The 17,660-nt window shown below is 39.6% G+C and overlaps 1 protein-coding gene across 1 annotated transcript in view; it reads right to left on the bottom strand.

The window, feature by feature from the left end:
- The window catches only part of MCEE (methylmalonyl-CoA epimerase), a 67,704-nt gene extending 50,044 nt beyond the window's left edge, over positions 1-17,660 (bottom strand). The window contains exons 1-2 of the mRNA XM_037832865.1: positions 17,422-17,660; positions 8,233-8,570 (exon numbers count right to left, since the gene is read on the bottom strand). Coding sequence (XP_037688793.1) covers positions 8,233-8,570; positions 17,422-17,473 — 390 coding nt within the window. The 5' untranslated portion in view covers positions 17,474-17,660. The remainder of the gene's footprint in view (positions 1-8,232; positions 8,571-17,421) is intronic.

Below are 17,660 nucleotides of genomic sequence, written 5' to 3'. Positions count from 1 at the left end.
GAATGTGCTCCATCCTCTTTGGGGCTTGGGGTGGCAGGACATTTCCTGAGCATCCAGGCAGAAGGCCCGCCCTCAACCTCCAGGGCAAACTCACCCTTTCCATGCATGTGGGCCACTCTGCTCTCTCAGCCTGAGACCTCTTAACTCCAGACCTCAACCTCCATGGCTCTGTCCTTGAAGAAATTTTTCCTTCAATTTGTTCCTTATCTATCTCCTCCAGTCCAGATCAGCAATAGCTCTGTCTGTAAAGATCTCGCAAAAATTCTGTTGGCTTCACACGAAGCACACAGGGATCAAAGCCATCAGACAATAGGACTTTCCACAAATCCTTTCTGGATAACTCCATCTCCAATCTTGGCTTGTACTGAAATGGCGGCTGGGTTCCATGTTTGGTTAAATCCTCATGTTGGGCTGTAGCTTCTGGGATTCCACCCCCTGGAAGCCTGTAATTTTCCAAGCCATAAGCTTCTGGTTTCTTTGAACTCAAGAGTTCAGTTCTAAGTTTATCTCTCTCTGCTCGCATTTTACTATAAGCTGAAAGGAGAAGCCAGGGTACATCCTCCACATGTAGTCTGGAGATCTCCTCAGCGAAGTATTCCAGGTTGTCACTTTCAAATTCTTCTTTCCATCTGACACAAGGAGTCGATTTTGCCAAATTCTCTGCCACTTTAAAACAAGGATCGCCTTCCTTCCAGTTGGCAATGACACACATCATTTCTGCTCAAGGCCTCATCAGAAGTATCTTTAGAGTCAATATTTCCACAAACAGTCTCTTCAAAGCAGTTTAGGCCTTTTCTATCAAGCTCCTCAAAATTCTTCCAGAATCTTCCCCTTATCCATTTAAAAAGTCACTCCAACATGTTTGGTATTTGCAAACACAGCAGCATCAGCATCCCACTTCTCTGGTACAAAAATCTGTTCTAGTTTGCTAAAGCTGCCAGGATGCAAACACCAGAGACGGATTGGCTTTTATAAAAGGGGGTTTATTGGGTTACACAGTTACAGTCTTAAGGCCATAAAGTGTCCAAGGTAACACATCAACAATCGGGTACCTTCACTGGAGGATGGCCAATGGTGTCCGGAAAACCTCTGTTAGCTGGGAAGGCACATGGCTGGTTTCTACTCCAAAGTTCTGGTTTCAAAATGGCTTTCTCCCAGGATGTTCCTCTCTAGGCTGCAGTTCCTCAAAAATGTCACTCTTAGTTGCACTTGGGGTATTTGCCCTCTCTCAGCTTTCTCCAGAGCAGAGTGCTTTCAACAGCCGTCTTCAAACTGTCTCTCATCTGCAGCTCCTGTGCTTTCTTCCAAGTGTCCCGCTTGTCTGTAGCTCCTCTTCAAAACTTCACTCACAGCTGCACTGAGTTCCTTCTGCTTGTCAGCTCATTTATATGGCTCCACTGATCAAGGCCCACCCTAAATGGGTGGGGCCACGCCTCCATGGAAATATCCAATCAGAGTCATCACCCACAGCTGGGTGGGGTGCATTCCAAAGAAACACTCAAAGAAATCTAATCAAAACTGATGAAGTCTGCCCACAAAAGATTACATCAAAGATAATGGCATTTGGGGGACACAATATATATTCAAATTGGCACACCATTCAAGAGCTTTTAGGAGTCTCTCGCATTTTCCTTTTGCTTATTACACATTAATATATTGATGGTGAAGTACTTTTAAAACATGTCCACAAATTCTTTTATACTGCTCCCATCTAAAGGCAGGATCTATGTCCCCTCCCTCTGAATCTGGTCTGCCCTGATGACTTCCTTATGGCCAATGGAGAATAATAGAAGAGCTGCTACGGGACTTTAGCAGATAGGTCAGAAAGACCATGCAGTTTCCACCTGCCAACTTTGGGGTAAGCCAAATGCCAAGTAGGAAGCCCAACTACGATTAGAAACATCCTTAGCTTATGCTGAAAAGATCACACTTAGGTGCTCCTGTTGGAAGTTCCAGCTAAGCTCCTAGCAGAGAGCCAGCATCAGCCTCCAGCCACATGAGACATCTGGGACATCCTGTCCAGTCAAGCCTTCAGATGACTGTGGCCCTAGCTGACATCTTACACAACATGTGAGAGCCCAAGCAAGAACTGCCCAGCAGAGCCCTTCCTAAATTCCTCACCCATAAAACCCATAAAACATAAAATGATCAGTGTTTAACATCACAAAGTTTTGGGATAATGCATTATGCAGCAACAGTAACTGCTGCAATAACCAGAGAAATCTTTTCTGAGGACTTTTTGTGCTTTCAGTAGAAGTTTATTTCAGACCCAAATTGTACTAGCCAGAATAGACTAAGTCATACTCCGGTGAAATTATTAACCCTGAATTCTCAGCAGCTTCACTCACCAAAAATGTATGTTGTATTCAAGGGAAGGCAAGGAACTTTGCTCCACATGGTGAGTCAGAGATTTGTACCCACTCCAAGTTGTTACACCATTATCTCACAAATTGCCAGAGCAGGGGAAGAAAGAGCAACTGTTCTCAAATGTTTCCATCTTACAGCCTACCTTCATGCAGAAATGGGGTCATGCAGTCCTAGCAATATCACTTCCTAAAAATAACTAAGTGTGAGTTAGTACCTCTGTAACAACTAATAAACAACCAGGAACAACTAGTAAATAATCAATAACTGAGGGGGGGACAAACATGACCATCCACTCATCATAAACCAACCTGAATTGGGAGGACTGTCCGAGATCGCAGCATAAAATCTGTAAGTAAAAACTGTGGATCCAAGCTGGGAGCCCCCTCCCCCCACAGCCCGAGCCGGAAAGCCACATGGTGTTAAAGAGCAGCTCTCCCCCAGCAAGTGAATATACCTCAGCTGAGCTCCAACTGGGGTTTTAATTAGCAAGCCTGGACTGCTCGCTATGAGCTACAAATCCCCAACAAGCAGACAGAGGCTTTGGGTGATGACTGACTTGGCGAGCCAGAGGTGGCCACAGACTGAAGGGGGCTTTCTGTCCCTGTTTCCGCTTAGTGGAGAAAGCCTCAGCCATTTTCAGTTCCCAGCACTCTGACCCAGACAAGGGTGGAGATAGCACAGGCAGAGTCTATTCAAATGCTAATTACCTCTCCCTAGGGGGCATTATCTTTCCTAAGAGGAAAGGGGTGGGGACCAGCTCTACTACCTGCCTTCTATTCTGAACCAGACCCAGAGCCTGGGAGAAAACAGACATGGGCCACACCTCCTTATACCAGGCTGCAGTCACAGGCTGACAGGCACCACCCGCTGGGCAGAAAAGCACAGTGACCTGAGGCATCACAGGGTGTACCAATTTTCTAAGTCACACCCTCAGGGAAACCAGATACTGAGTATTTCTTCCTTCTGGGACCTGAGCCTGTTCTGATCTGGGAAAACCTGATTGGGGTAACCAAGGAAACCATGCCTCGACAACAGAAAACTACAACCTACACTAAGAAAAATGAAGTTATGGCCTAGTCAAAGGAACAAACTTACACTTCAACCGAGATACAGGAATTGAAACAACTAATAATAAGTCAATTCAAAAAGTTTAGGAAAGATATGGCAAAAGAGATGAACCATATAATGAAAACACTGGGTGTACATTAGGTAGAAACTGAAAGTTTGAAAACCCAACTGGCAGAATCTATGGAAATGAAAGGCACAACACAAGAGTTGAAAGACACAATGGAAACATACAACAGCAGATCTCAAGAGGCAGAAGAAAACACTCAGGAACTGGAGAACAAGGCAACTGAAAGCCTACACACAAAAGAACAGATAGAGAAAAGAATGGAAAAATATGAGCAATGTCTCTGGGAACATAAGGACAGAACAAAAAGCAAGAATGTATGTGTCATTGGTGTCCCAGAAAGGGAAGAGAAGGGAAAAGAGGCAGAAGCAATAATAGAGAAAATAATCAATGAAAATTTCCCATCTCTTATGAAAGACGTAAAATTACGGATCCAAAAAGCACAGCATACCCCAAACAAAATAGATCTGAATAGGCCTATACCAAGACATTTAATAATCAGATTATCAAATGTCAAAGATAAAAGAGAATCCTGAAAGCAGCGAGAGAAAAGCGATCCATCACATACAAAGGAAGCTTGATAAGACTACCTGCAGATTTCTCAATAGAAATCATGGAGGTAAGAAGGAAGTCGGGTGATATATTTAAGATACTTAAAGAGAAAAACTACCAACCAAGAATCTTATATCCAGCAAAACTATCCTTCAAATATGAGGGAGAGCTTAAAATATTCTCTGAGAAACAGACAATGACAGAGTTTGTGAACAAGATACCTGCTCTTCAGGAAACACTAAAGGAAGCACTGCAGATAGAAAGGAAAAGATAGGAGTGAGAGGTTTGGAAAACAATTTTGGGAGATAGTAGCACAGCAATATAAGTACACCGAACAAAGATGACTGTGAGTATGGTTGAAAGAGGAAGGTTGGGACCATGTAGGACACCAGAACAAAAGACGAAGGATAAAGACTGGGCCTGTGTAACTCAGGGAAACCTAGGGTGCTCAAAGATTATAATAAAAGGTACAAATATGTTTTTACATGAGTTAGAACAAATGAATGTCAACATTGCAAGGTGTTAAAAACAGGGTGGGATTGGGGGAAAATACAGTCAATGCAAACTAGAGGCTATAATTTACAGAAACATTGTATTATACTTCCTTTGGTGTAGCAAGGGCAATGTACCAAAGCTGAATGCATACGGGGGGGTATGTGGGGTAGGGGAAGTGTATACGACTCCTATACGACTCCTGGCATTGGTGATGTTGTCTGACTCTTTATTATACTTTAGGTTAATGCTATCTTTCCTTTTGTTGCTTCCTAGCTGTCAAGTTTTGTTTTGTTTTTCTCTCTCTTTCTCTTTTCTTTTTCTTTTGTCTTTCTGCCTTCTTTGCCTCTTCCTCCTCCTTTGTGGAAGAAATGGATATGTCCTTATATAGATAGTGGTGATGGTGCCAAATACATAAATACGTGACTATACAGGGAACCAATGACTGTTTACTTAGGACAGAATGTATGGTGTGCGAACAAAACCATCTTAAAAGAAATGGGTTGATGGGGAAACCTTGAGGGCCCTATATTGAGTGAAATAAGACAGATACATAAAGGCAAATATTGCAGGGTCTCATTAATATGAACTAATTATAATATGTAAACTCTTAGACAAGAAATATAAACTACCAGGATGTAGAGTGAGGCTAAACAATGGGGAGCGGTTGCTCATTATGACTAGAATGTTCAACTAGGGTGAACTTAAATGTTTGGAAATGGACGGGGTGATGGTAGCATGTTGTGAGAATAACTAACAGTGCTGAGGGGTGTGGGGGGGGGGGGTGGAAAGGGTAAGCTCAGAGTCATGTGTGTCACCAGAAAGGTAGAGGTTGACAGATGGGAATGTATAAGGCAGTGAATCTTGCGGTGGACAATGTCCATGATTAACTATACAAATATTAGAAATCTCTCTGAAGAACTAGAACAAACGTATGACACTATAACTAGAAGTTAATAACAGAGAGGCATATAGGAAAGAAATATGTACCTGTTGCAAACTATATACTAAAGGTAGTAGTATTTTAACATTTTTTCATCAACAGTGACAAGTGTACTATACCAAAACTGTGGGTCAATAAGGAAGGGGGGCGTGCTTAGGAGTATGGGAGGATTTGAGTTTCCTTTTCTTGTCTTTGTTTTCCGGACTAATGAAAATGTTCTAAAAATTGAAAGGGATAACTGTGTTGATGGATACAAAGCTGTGTGATGGTGCCAACTGCAACTGATTGTACACTTTGGATCTTTGGATAGTTGTACGGTATGTGAACAATCTCAATTAAATATATATATATATAAATTATATATATATAACAAAAAAACTAAATGAAAAATAGGGTGGGATCAGAGGATGATTTGGGTGTTCTTTTTTATTTTTATTTTTTATTCTTATTCTGATTCTTTCTGGTATAAGGAAAATGTTCAAAAATAGATTGGGGTGATGAATGCAAACTGTATGATGGTACTGTGAACAGTTGATTGTACACCATGGATGACTGTATGGTATGTGAATGTATCTCAATAAAACTGAATTTAAAATAAAATAAATAAATAAATAAGCGTGGCATAGACGTGGACTCCAGTACCCAGTCTTTTTTCCCTTTCAATTATAGCACCCCACCAAGATTTAGCAGGACACATAACTGCCCAGCTACAGACTGTATTTCCCAGTCTCCCCTGCAGCCAAGTGTGCCATATGACTAAGTTCAGGCCAACTGATATAAGCAGAAGTAATTTCTAGATCATCTCCTTAAAGCCACTTACTTGCCCTGCATTTTCTCTGACTTCGAATCCTTCTTGCCAGTAAATGGTAATGCCAGGAGCAACCCTGTAATTCATGTTTTATGGGACAACTCATGGCTAGACTAAGAAAAGGAAAAAAATCAATCAATCAATCATCTATCTTAGTTAAGCCAATGCATTTTTTGGCAGAGGGTGGAAGATGGAGATAAGGCTTGTCATACTAAAGTCACAATAATTAACCTCTTTGCATACCTTCTCCTATCACGTATCTTCAATTTATATTCATATCCATATACATTTTCATTTCCCCCTTTTAATCTCTACATTTGAATTAGCTGTAACATCACTGGACTTATAGCTCCTTTACTTATCTGAATCTTGGTCTCACATAGCTGGCTTCCTTTGAAGGCATGGGCTCTCTTGATATAGAACACAGATAGCGTAGTGTGGGAAAGAGAAGACTGAATTCAAAGACAGATAATCCTACTTCCCATCCTGGCATGGGTCTTTGCCAAACCCCCAAATCCACTGAAATAAAGACCTGCAGACAAAAATGACCTCCCAAAAATGTGTGTCTAGTCATTCTCCATAATTTCAAGGGTACAGGCTAAATATTCAGCCTTGCTTAGCTCCTTGGCCTAACATCTTATAGGTCTCCTACCTCAAATTCCAACTCAACCAATTCAATGAAGGCAATTGGGCTAAGAGTGCAGACCCTGAATTCAGCACAAATCTGAGTTTGAACCTTAGCCTTGCCACCTACTATCTAATGTGACAGTGGGCAACTACTCTTAAGTCTCAGTTTCCTCACCTGTCAAATAGAGTTACTATCACCCTTAAAGAGCAGCTATGAGAATTAAAGAAAATAATGCCATCGAGCACTTAGTAAACTACCAGAGGATTCAATACATGTTAGCTGTTATAACTCTATGGCTTTCCACTTGTTATTCCCTCTGTCTGAAATACCTTTCTCCTCTTGTCTACTGGGAACTCCTTCACATTCATTATAATTCCCACCCTGAGATACCTTCCCACCTCCTCAAACTGCTTGGAGCAATCAATCTCTTCCTCCTTTGTGCTACCGAGAAGACACTTTATTAATTCTCCTCATCACAGTGTACTCTAAGTGACTGTCTACATATCTGCGCCCTCCTCACCATGGGCATGGTCAATGTCTTGTTCATTACTTAATCCCAAGTACTTAGGGGAGCACACTTTGTAGGTTCTCATATATGTTTGCAATAATGAATTGAATCAATCCTTGAATTTACTCTAGAATCAACCCAACTCTCTTTTGGATTAGGGATGAGGCCTAACCATTAATTATACCATTCCTTCTAACAAGAGAATTGTTCCAGCAAATTAAGCTAAATTGAAGCATAATTGGCTGATATTCCAAAAGGCAATTAACTGAACATACCCATCTCTCATTAGAGAGCTTTATCTAATGTTTTTTAATGTTTTTCCAGGAATTGCTAGCAGAAATAATTCAGATCTTAAAAATCGTAGTCACTAATTGAAAATGTATTGCTTTTTAACTAAGGAAAAAGTTATTAAAGCTTTAAGGACAGAAAAGAGTTATATGTATAAAGACATTTTTACTTTATAAATTATTTTCTTATTTGAGTCTCCTAATTGGGAGGTCATATATGATCAATAAATACTAGAGCAAAGACTTAATCCATGTTTCCGCCAAGTTCAGTGGCCTTGAGAGTGGCTGTTGAATCCATACTTCAATAAAATATATTAATAATGTTTAAGTTTTAGTTTTCTAGAGAGAAAGAGAAGACATCTATAGATCCATCTTTGAGTAGACCAACTATTATCATTCCCCTTAGAGAACTTAATAAAAGTTTCTGGTCAAAGTGACAAAACATAGTCATAAAAGTAGAAGATATTTTTTAAAAGGTAGATTTAAAATAAGAAGCATTAAAATAATTAAGATACCTCAATGCAGACATGATGCATTCCTCCAACTTTGTTTTTCTGCAGAAAACCTGCAACTGGACTGTTATTTCCCAATGGATGAAGCAGCTCCATCTTGGTATTTCCCAGGTTGACAAAAACAACAGATACTCCATGCTCAGGAACAGGGACCACGTCGCTGACCTGGGCCCCTAGAACATTCTTGTAAAATGCCATGGCCTTTTCCAAATCTGGCACTGCTATGGCCACATGATTGAGTCGACCCAGATTCCATTCAGGGCTTGCCCCTTTATGCAAGGGCTGTGACACAGAAAAAGTTCTTACTGTTGGAATTGCAGTTTGGAGTCTGGAAAAAAGTCCTGAAAAATTAAATAGCATTAATATCATTCTTTTGGAAACTACTGTATTTCTAAAATTAACAACAAAAAATCCCTAAACAAATAGTACATATAAAAATTGTATTTTAAGACTGTGCTATAGAAAACAGAAGTCTTTCCTTTAATTATTTATATACCTATTCTGTTCTATTCTCAAAATTAAACTGAGGAGATAAATGGAAAAATTTATATCAAAATTACTCACTCTGCTCAGCCTATTTAAATAAGTATCTAGATATACAAAGCTAACTCTGGGCTTCAATTAGATTCAGAAGAAAGATATTTGTCACAATAGTTTATGTTTACTGGTAATATTTAAAGAATAGCTACATATCATAAATTACTTAGGATTCTCTGCATTTCACAAGGGTAAGTTTGAATGTGATAGTAAAACAACCTACATTTAATCCTGAGAGCATGCAATTTCCTTCCTCCCCAAATACTCCCCCCCTTGTTTTTTTTTTTGCCTCATCTTCTGTGAATAAGTTCATGAAAGGTATGACCATTCAGTATTTTCTTACTGTGCATTTTATTCAAAAATTAACTAAGGAAAATATCTAATTGTTGGAGGAAAAAAACAAGCAGAAACAAGCAAAGATCAAGAAATCAAGCAAATTTATGTGACTTCCTCTTGGACCAGAAGTTAATTATTTCTTTTTTTGAATCCGAAGAATTCTGAGGCCAAACTGCTGCTGAATGTGGAGAAGCCCCTTTCATCTGGTCACTAAAGAGGGCTGCAATATGTTGTCCCATGTGTTGCTCTGTTTCCTCATTCTCCAAACATAAAAGAGCTGGGATTCCTCCCATGTATGAAGTCTAAAAATAATCTTATAAAACCCCTTCACTTAATAAAAAGCTATGAAATAGCAACAAAAGAAAAATACTTTAAAAAAGTTGTTATATTAATGAAAACATTTTAAACAGTACCTAGTATCACAAAGTTTCAGCTGAAGTAAAATTAATGCCCCTTAACTGAAACTTTTGATAATGAGGAAATTAAGGTCACATGATTTTATTTTAGACAATAAACCTTATACATCATATATCAGTAGAAGGCAAAATTCAGCCTAAAACGGCCTTTTACTATGCCCAGTCTATATTAATTAGTACTAGAATACCCAAAGGATCTCATTATTAATAGATTGGTATAGCCCGGTTCTGTGTACTCACTGTATTGTCATGAAATCCAAGTGATTACTGACTCAGTACACACATACATACATGTACAATTGAAACTAAATTTCATAAAAAGAATACCTCATCCTTACTACAAATATGCTCTAATGTTTTCTATCCTGTTGTATTTTATTTCAGTTGGTTCATCATGAAGACTAGATAGCTGACAGTGCCAGACATAATAGGTGCTCAATAAATCCAGCCCTTTTACTGTTAATGGCACACAGTAATTGTTTGCTAGTTGAATGGCATTGCAGAAGTATCTGTGGGGACCAACAAATTATCTCATAAGGGCATGGTGATAGTGACTTTTAAAAATGCTACCAACAAAAAACCTAGTGACTTACGGTGTTTCAGAATTCTCACCAGTGTCACCTCTACAAGAGATGTGGCAGCTAAAGTTTCCTTGGCAGGCATTCCATTACCGGCAATGGAACATACCATAGAAATGTCAAAGAAATAAATTAGAGGATGTCCAAGTGAGGGTAAAGTTTTCTATTCCATGCCAATTTGCTTTAGGAACATTTAAAAAAACTTACGGCACTTCAAAGGAAACCCAAACAACTTACATTATTGGAAATCTCCCTCCCAATATCATTTCCTTATCATTTGACTTTAATTGTAAGAGGAAATAGTTGACCAGAATGACCAGTTCTTTTTCTTTTTAGTAGAAAACAATATCCCCTTTTATACATTCAAAAAATAGAAAGATAACATCTTTATAAAAGCTTTGAGGCTTTTGTCTCATTTCTAGAAATATAAACTGGATTGTGACAGGAAACATCACTTTTTATTGACTTTATTTGGTTACTAAAGCTTATGTTTTAGACATAGGACAGAAATAAATACAGTGATATCAACGAAAATTCAATAATCAGCTCCTTTTACACAAAGGGATGAAGACACACAAAGGGCCAACAATCACATGAACAGACACTAAGCATCATTAGTCATCAGATAATATAAATCAAAACCACAATGAAAAACCAATAACCAATTTTATTTAGAAGGGCAAGGTGCCCTGAATAGCCAAAAATATCTTGACAAAGAGGAACGAAGTGAGAGGTCTCACACTACATGACTTATTACATTACAAGCATATTACAAAGCTATGGTTCTCAAAACAGCATGGTACTGGCATAAGGACAGAGATACTGACCAATGGAATCTAACTGAGTGTTCAGAAATAGACTCTGGCATCTACGGGCAATTGATCTTTGATAAGGCAGTCAAGCCAAAGCAACAGGGACAGAGCAGCCTCTTCAACAAATGGTGTTTGGAGAACTGGACATCCATTTCCAGAAGAATGAAAGAGGACTCCTACTCACACCTTATAGAAAAATTAACTCCAATTGGATCAAAGACCTAAACATAAGCACTAAGACCACAAGACTCTTAGAAGAAAACATAGGGCAATATCTTAAAGACCTTGTGATAGGAGGTGGTTTCCTATACCCAAAGCACAAGCAACCAAAGAACAAATAAACAAATGGGATCTCAAAATCAAACACTTTTGTACATTAAAGAACTTTGTTAAAAAAATAAAAAGGCAGCATACACAATGGGAGACAATATTTGGAAACCACATATTGATAAGGATTTAATATGCTGAATATATAAAGCAATCCTACAACTCAACAACAGAAAGACAAACAACCCAATTTAAAAATGGGCAAAGCCATGGACAGACAGTTTTCTGAAGAGGAAATACAAATGGCTCAAAAACATATGAGAAAACTTACAACTTCACTGGCTATTAGGGAAATGCAAATCAAAACCACAATGAGATATCATCTCACACCTACCAGAATGGCCATTATCCAAAAAAAATACAGAAAATTACAAGTGCTGTAGAGGATGTGGAGAAAGAGGCACACTTATTCATTGCTGGTGGGAATGCAGAATGGTGCAACCACTCTGGAAGACAGTCTGGAGATTCCTCAGGAAGCTAAGTATAGATCTGCCATATGACCCAGCTATTCTATTGCTAGGTATATACTCAAAGGAACTGAAAGTTAAGACACAAACAGACATTGGTAAACTGATATTTATTGCAGCATTACTCACAATTGCTAAGAGATGGAAGCAGCCCAAGTGTCCATCAATGGACAAGTGGATAAACAAACAGTGTTATATACACATGATGGAATATTATGCAGCCGTAGGACAGAGCAAAGACATGGAACATAGAATAACATGGATGAACCTTGAGGACACTATGTTGAAAGAAGTTAGCCAGAAACAAAAGGACAAATACTGTATGGTCTCTCTAATATGAACTAACATTAGTGAGCAAACTTTGAGAGGTAAAAGCTGTTAACACAGGCTACCAGGAGATAGAAAGAGGGGAGAGATCAGGCATTTGATGCTGAAGGACTACAGAATGTTCAGCAGGATTGGTTTTATAGATCCAGAAATAGACAGCATAATACTGTGTGATGGTAGCACAATATTGTAAGTACACTGAACAAAGATGTCTGTGAATAAGGCTGAAAGAGGTGGGATAGGGAAATGTATAACCCCAGAAGTAAAGACAGATGATGAAGACTGGAACTGTATAACCTGACAAAAACTGGAGTGGCCAATGACTGTTACTAAATGTACAAATATAAAAATGTTCTCATATGTGGGAGAACAATGAATGTTAACCATGCAAAGTGTCGAAAAAGGGATGGTATTTGGAAAAAAAACATAAAGCAAACTAGAGTCTATGGTCAACAGTAACAGTGTAATATGCTTCCATTAAATGTAACAAAGGCAATATACCAAAGTTAAATGTGTATGAGAGGGGCATATAAGGGAAGGATATGGGATTCTTGGTAGTGGTGTTGCTTTCTGTCCTTACTAATATGTTGTAGTATTGTATTGTATGACACTTTATTCTTCTTTTTATTATTATCTTTTTTATTATTCACCCAAAAAAAAAACAAAAAACTTTTTCACAGTAATCAATATGTTCAAGTGCTGACTGTGGTGATATATGTAAAACTATATGATGATACTGTGAACAACTGATTTTACACTGTGGATAATTGTAAGTTATATGAATATATTTCTATAAAATTGTAGGAAAAAGTATAAATATGGGTAAAAGTGCTGGAGAAAACATGGAGAGAGGGATGTACCTATTTACTGTGGATGAGGAGTCAGAATGGTGTAGCCTTTCTGAAGGTCACTGTGGTGGTTCCACAAGAAGCTAAGTATGTGGGGACCATAAGGTCCAGCAATCTCATTAGGGGTATGTACTTGGAAGATCTGAGAACAGAGACATGAATGGACATTTACATTGGGGTTTATGGAGGCAGTATTCATGATTTGCAGTGGGTGGAGGTGGCCTAAGGGTACACTGACTGAGAAAGAGTGATGAACTGTGGTGTGTGCATGCAATGCAATACTGAGCAACTACGAGAAGGAGTGAAGTTGTGAGACGCATAAGGAGGTGAATGGATCCTGTAGACAGCATTTTGAGTGAAGTACACCAGAAACCAAGGCAAACACTATAATGCCTCACCAATATGGACTAACTACAATGTGTAAACTCAGAATTGAATCTTACAGCACAGCCTAACAGGGAAATGATTATTGTAATGGTCCCTAGATTGTAAGCTCTTACAGTGGTCAAATCTATTTCTGAATTGTAATGGCTATCCCCAAACTCTGAGATGCTGATCCCTTGGTGTATAACCCGATTGATTTCTGGAACATTGGGTATCTGTGTGACACCCGAAACTCAGAGCTAGAGCTTGGCAGATATGAATGTCTGTATTAGCGTGTATAGCAACTATTTAAAAAAAGAGAAAAAAATGCTGAAAAAGAGCCCAGACTTCAATTAATGATATGAATGAAGCAGATCTGGTTAAGACGAGGACAAATGGAGCCAAAGGGTAAAGGCTGAAACTGACTGTGTGTTAAAACTTCAACTTCCATGTGAGACCAAGGGAAGAGATGTTTACTTGGTTAGGATCTATATTTTCTAAGCAATATAATTTCTACAGTCAGTCTGTTCAAACACCACAATTACATGGAACTTTGACTAGGTAGTGAGCTATGGCAGGTCTGTATAGATTAGAGTGAAATAGCAACACATGCCAAAGTAATTTGGGTGGAGAATAAAAATATATATGCAGGGCCCCCCTAAGGAGCTGGGGGAGGATGCAGAGGTGTTGGACTTCCTCACCTGGATTGTTGATGTTCTCACAAACACTGGGGACTGACGACTTGCCATGCTGAGCACTCTATCTTGGGGCTTGCCCCTATGAAGCTTGTTACTGCAAAGGAGAGACTAAACTTGCTTATAATTGTGCCTAAGAGTCTCCCCCTGAGTGCTTCTTTGTTGATCAGATGTGGCCCTCTCTCTCTAACTAAGCCACCTTGGCAGGAGATCTCAGTGCCTTCCCCCCTACATGGTACCTGACTCCCAGGGGTGTAAATCTCCCTGGCAATGCAGGATATGACTCCCAGGGATGAATCTGGACCTGGCATCGTGGGAGGCAGAACATCTTCTTGACCAAAAGGGAGATGCGAAATGAAACAAAATAAAGCTTCAGTGGTTGAGGGTTTTCAAGAGTCGAGAGGTCACTCTGATAGACATTATTATGCATTATATACATAACACTTTTTAGGTTTTAATGTATTGGAATAGCTAGAAGTAAATATCTGAAACTACCGAACTCCAACCCTGCAGCCTTGACTCCTGAAGACGACTGTAGAACAATGCAGTTTACAAGTGGTGACAGTGTGACTGTGAAAACCTTGTGGATCGCACTCCCTTTATCCAGTGTATGGATGGATGAGCAGATAAATGGGGACAAAAATGAAATGAAAAATAGGGTGGGATGGGGGGGATGATTTGGGTGTTCTTTTTTATTTTTATTTTTTATTCTTATTCTGATTCTTTCTGGTAAAAGAAAAATGTTTAAAAACAGATTGGGGTGATGAATGCACAACTATATGATGGTACTGTGAACAGTTGATTGTACACCATGGATGACTGTATGGTATGTGAATACATTTCAACAAAACTGAATTTAATTAAAAAAATAGACTGGGGTGATGAATGCACAACTATATGATGGTACTGTGAACAGCTGATTGTACACCATGGATGACTGTATGGTTATGTGAATATATCTCAATAAAACTGAATTTAAAAAAAAAAAAAACACCATGAGATATCACTTCACACCCAACAGATGGCTATAACAAAACAAAACACGGAAAATAACAAGTGCTGCCAAGGATGTGGAAAAACTGGAACCCCACTGCTGGTGGCAATGTAAAATGGCACATCCACCATGGAAAACATTTTGGTAGTTCCTCAAAAAGTTGAATTACTATATGACCCAGCAAAGCCTTTCCTAGGTATGTATTAAAAAGAATTGAAAACAGGTATTCAAATGAAAATTTGCACATAAACGTTCCAAGCAGCACTATCCACAGCAGCCAAAAGGTGTAAACAATGCAAATGGAATATTATCAGTAATAAAAGAGAATGAAGTACCAAAACATGCTATGACATGGATAAACCTGGAAGCATTAGGTTGAGTGAAATAAGCCAGGCACAAAGCCAGGTATAAAGACAAATATTGTATGAGTCTATTTATATGAAATGTCCAGAATAGGCAAATTCACAGAGACAGAAAGTAGATGAGTGGTTGTCAGGGATAGGAAATGGGAGGAAAGGAGAGAGAAGGACTGGGGAGTGACTGAACAGGTATGGGGTTTCCTTTTGAGATGATAAAAATGTTTTGTACCTACAAGTGATTACTGCACATTGTAAATGTACTAAATACTACTGAATTGTATACTTTAAAATGTACAGTTTTTAATTTTACCTTAAAAAAAAAGAAAGAAAAGAAAAGATGATCCTAGCAGTAAAAGTCTGTGGGTCAAGGGACATGACTACCAGGTGAATTAATCTCCCTGGCGACATGGGACATAATTTCCAGGAATGAGCCTGGCACTGGCAGCAAGGGATTGAAAATGCCTACTTGACCAAAAGGGGGAAAAAAGAAAGGTAACAAGCTGATGTCACAGTGGCTGAGAGATCTCAATTAGAGTCGAGAGGCTATCCTGGAGGTTTCTCTTCTGCAAGCTCCAGCTAGACATCCCAAACGGCCACAGTATGCCATGCCCTTACCAAAAGTAGTCCCCAAATACGTAGATCCCTCCCTGAGATTCTATAAAAGATTCACTGAGTTTTTTCTCTCAGAAACTTAAATATTCCAGTGTATTCCTATGCCAGACAAGTCTTAAATCCCGGAGGCAATATCCTCTTTAAGAAGAACAATCAGATGCAGCCCCCTACCCCACACTGTCGACACCTCCTTTCAATATGAACAAGTTAAGGTGCTCACTGCCTAGACACCTGTGAAGACGGAGAAAAAGACTAAGTGAGAGAAAGGGGTAGCAACAAAGGTCTATGAACACTGAAACTTTATATATATATATTTGTATATATATTTGTGTGTGTATATATGTATATTTAGATGCTGTGGTGTTGGAACACAATAGCTGGAAGGAGGTAAATGATGTGGTGGAACTGTATCCTATAACCTCCTTTGGAATTTGGTCTATAGCTACTCATTGAATTGTGCTTTGGAAGTCTTCACTTTTCTGTATATACCCTACATTGCATAATAAGGAAGGAACTGAAACTGTGGAACTGTAATCCATAACAATTTTTGAAATTGCCTATATAACTGTTTGTGTACATTGAAAGTCAACACCTTTCTGTACATATGATACATTTTACAATGCAAATAGCTGAAGTTATGGAACTGTGACCCATGACATCCTTTGAAATTTGCTCTCTACTTGTTCAGTCGTACTTTGAAAGTTATCACTATTACGTATATGTTTAAGTTCACAATAAAAAAATGCATTAAAAAAAAGTCTGTGGGTGAAATCTTGTAGAGGAAGCGAATTAGTGAGGCACATGGAACAAAGAGGTGTAAGTGATATAGACCCTTGTATCCTTACTAAAAAAGTGAGTTCCTGAAAAGTTAGCTGAAAACTGTATTTTTAAAGAATTATATTTTCGCTTTTGACAGTTACCTAATTTTAAGATATCTGTATCTGAGGTTGCCTTCCAACCGGTAGGAATTTACAACTTTTTAGGTTTCTTTGCCTCCCATCTCAGAAATACAGCAGAATTGCATTACTTTGAACTTCATTATGTGCCAATTGAGATTATTCCAAATAGGGTTACTGTGCATAAATAAACCATATCGTGTTAACTATGTGTAAATAAAAATATAAGACACTTAAAAACAGGAATGCAAAGGTGAGTATCTACAATCTCTCATGGTAAAAGGAAACTCACCGTCGCTCTTGCATTTACTTTCTTCCCTGCTTTGCCTGACGCTCTGGACAGGTTCCCTGGCCTCCCTGGGCCCACATACAAAAGGGGGCAATATCAACTACTCCCACTTCCCACAGCGGCTGTGAAGTTCAAACACGCTAAGGAAGCCCTCCAGGCGTTACTGGGAGGTTTCCGCCGCCTACAGGAGCTCTCAGCGGCTGCCGAGCGCGCCTCCGGAGGGAGGGAGCAGCGCGTAAGGAACCCGCGGCCTTCGCGGGTGCCCCTCGCCTCCCGTCCGGTCCTGTGCTGCCCCCTCCAGCCCCGCCGAGGGCCCCGCCGGCGCTGGGCACTCACCTAAGGCGCTCGCGACCGCGACCGTTCCCACCGCCACCCGCCCGCGACCCATCTTCGAAGCCGCAGTCTGCAAAGCCGCAAGGCGCGTCAGCTGCGCGGAGTAAGCGGCCGAGCGGGGGATGGGAGGGGGCCAACCCTCTGAGGGGGCGGGGCAGGAGACCGAAGGGGCGGGGACAGACCGTCGAAGGGGAGGGCAAACATGGCCCCGCCCTTCTTTTCTTAGGACAATGTTATTGAAG

This window comes from Choloepus didactylus, chromosome 4 (genome assembly GCF_015220235.1).
Source record: "Choloepus didactylus isolate mChoDid1 chromosome 4, mChoDid1.pri, whole genome shotgun sequence".
NCBI lineage: Eukaryota > Metazoa > Chordata > Mammalia > Pilosa > Megalonychidae > Choloepus > Choloepus didactylus.
This window is presented reverse-complemented; position numbering and strand designations above follow the sequence as displayed.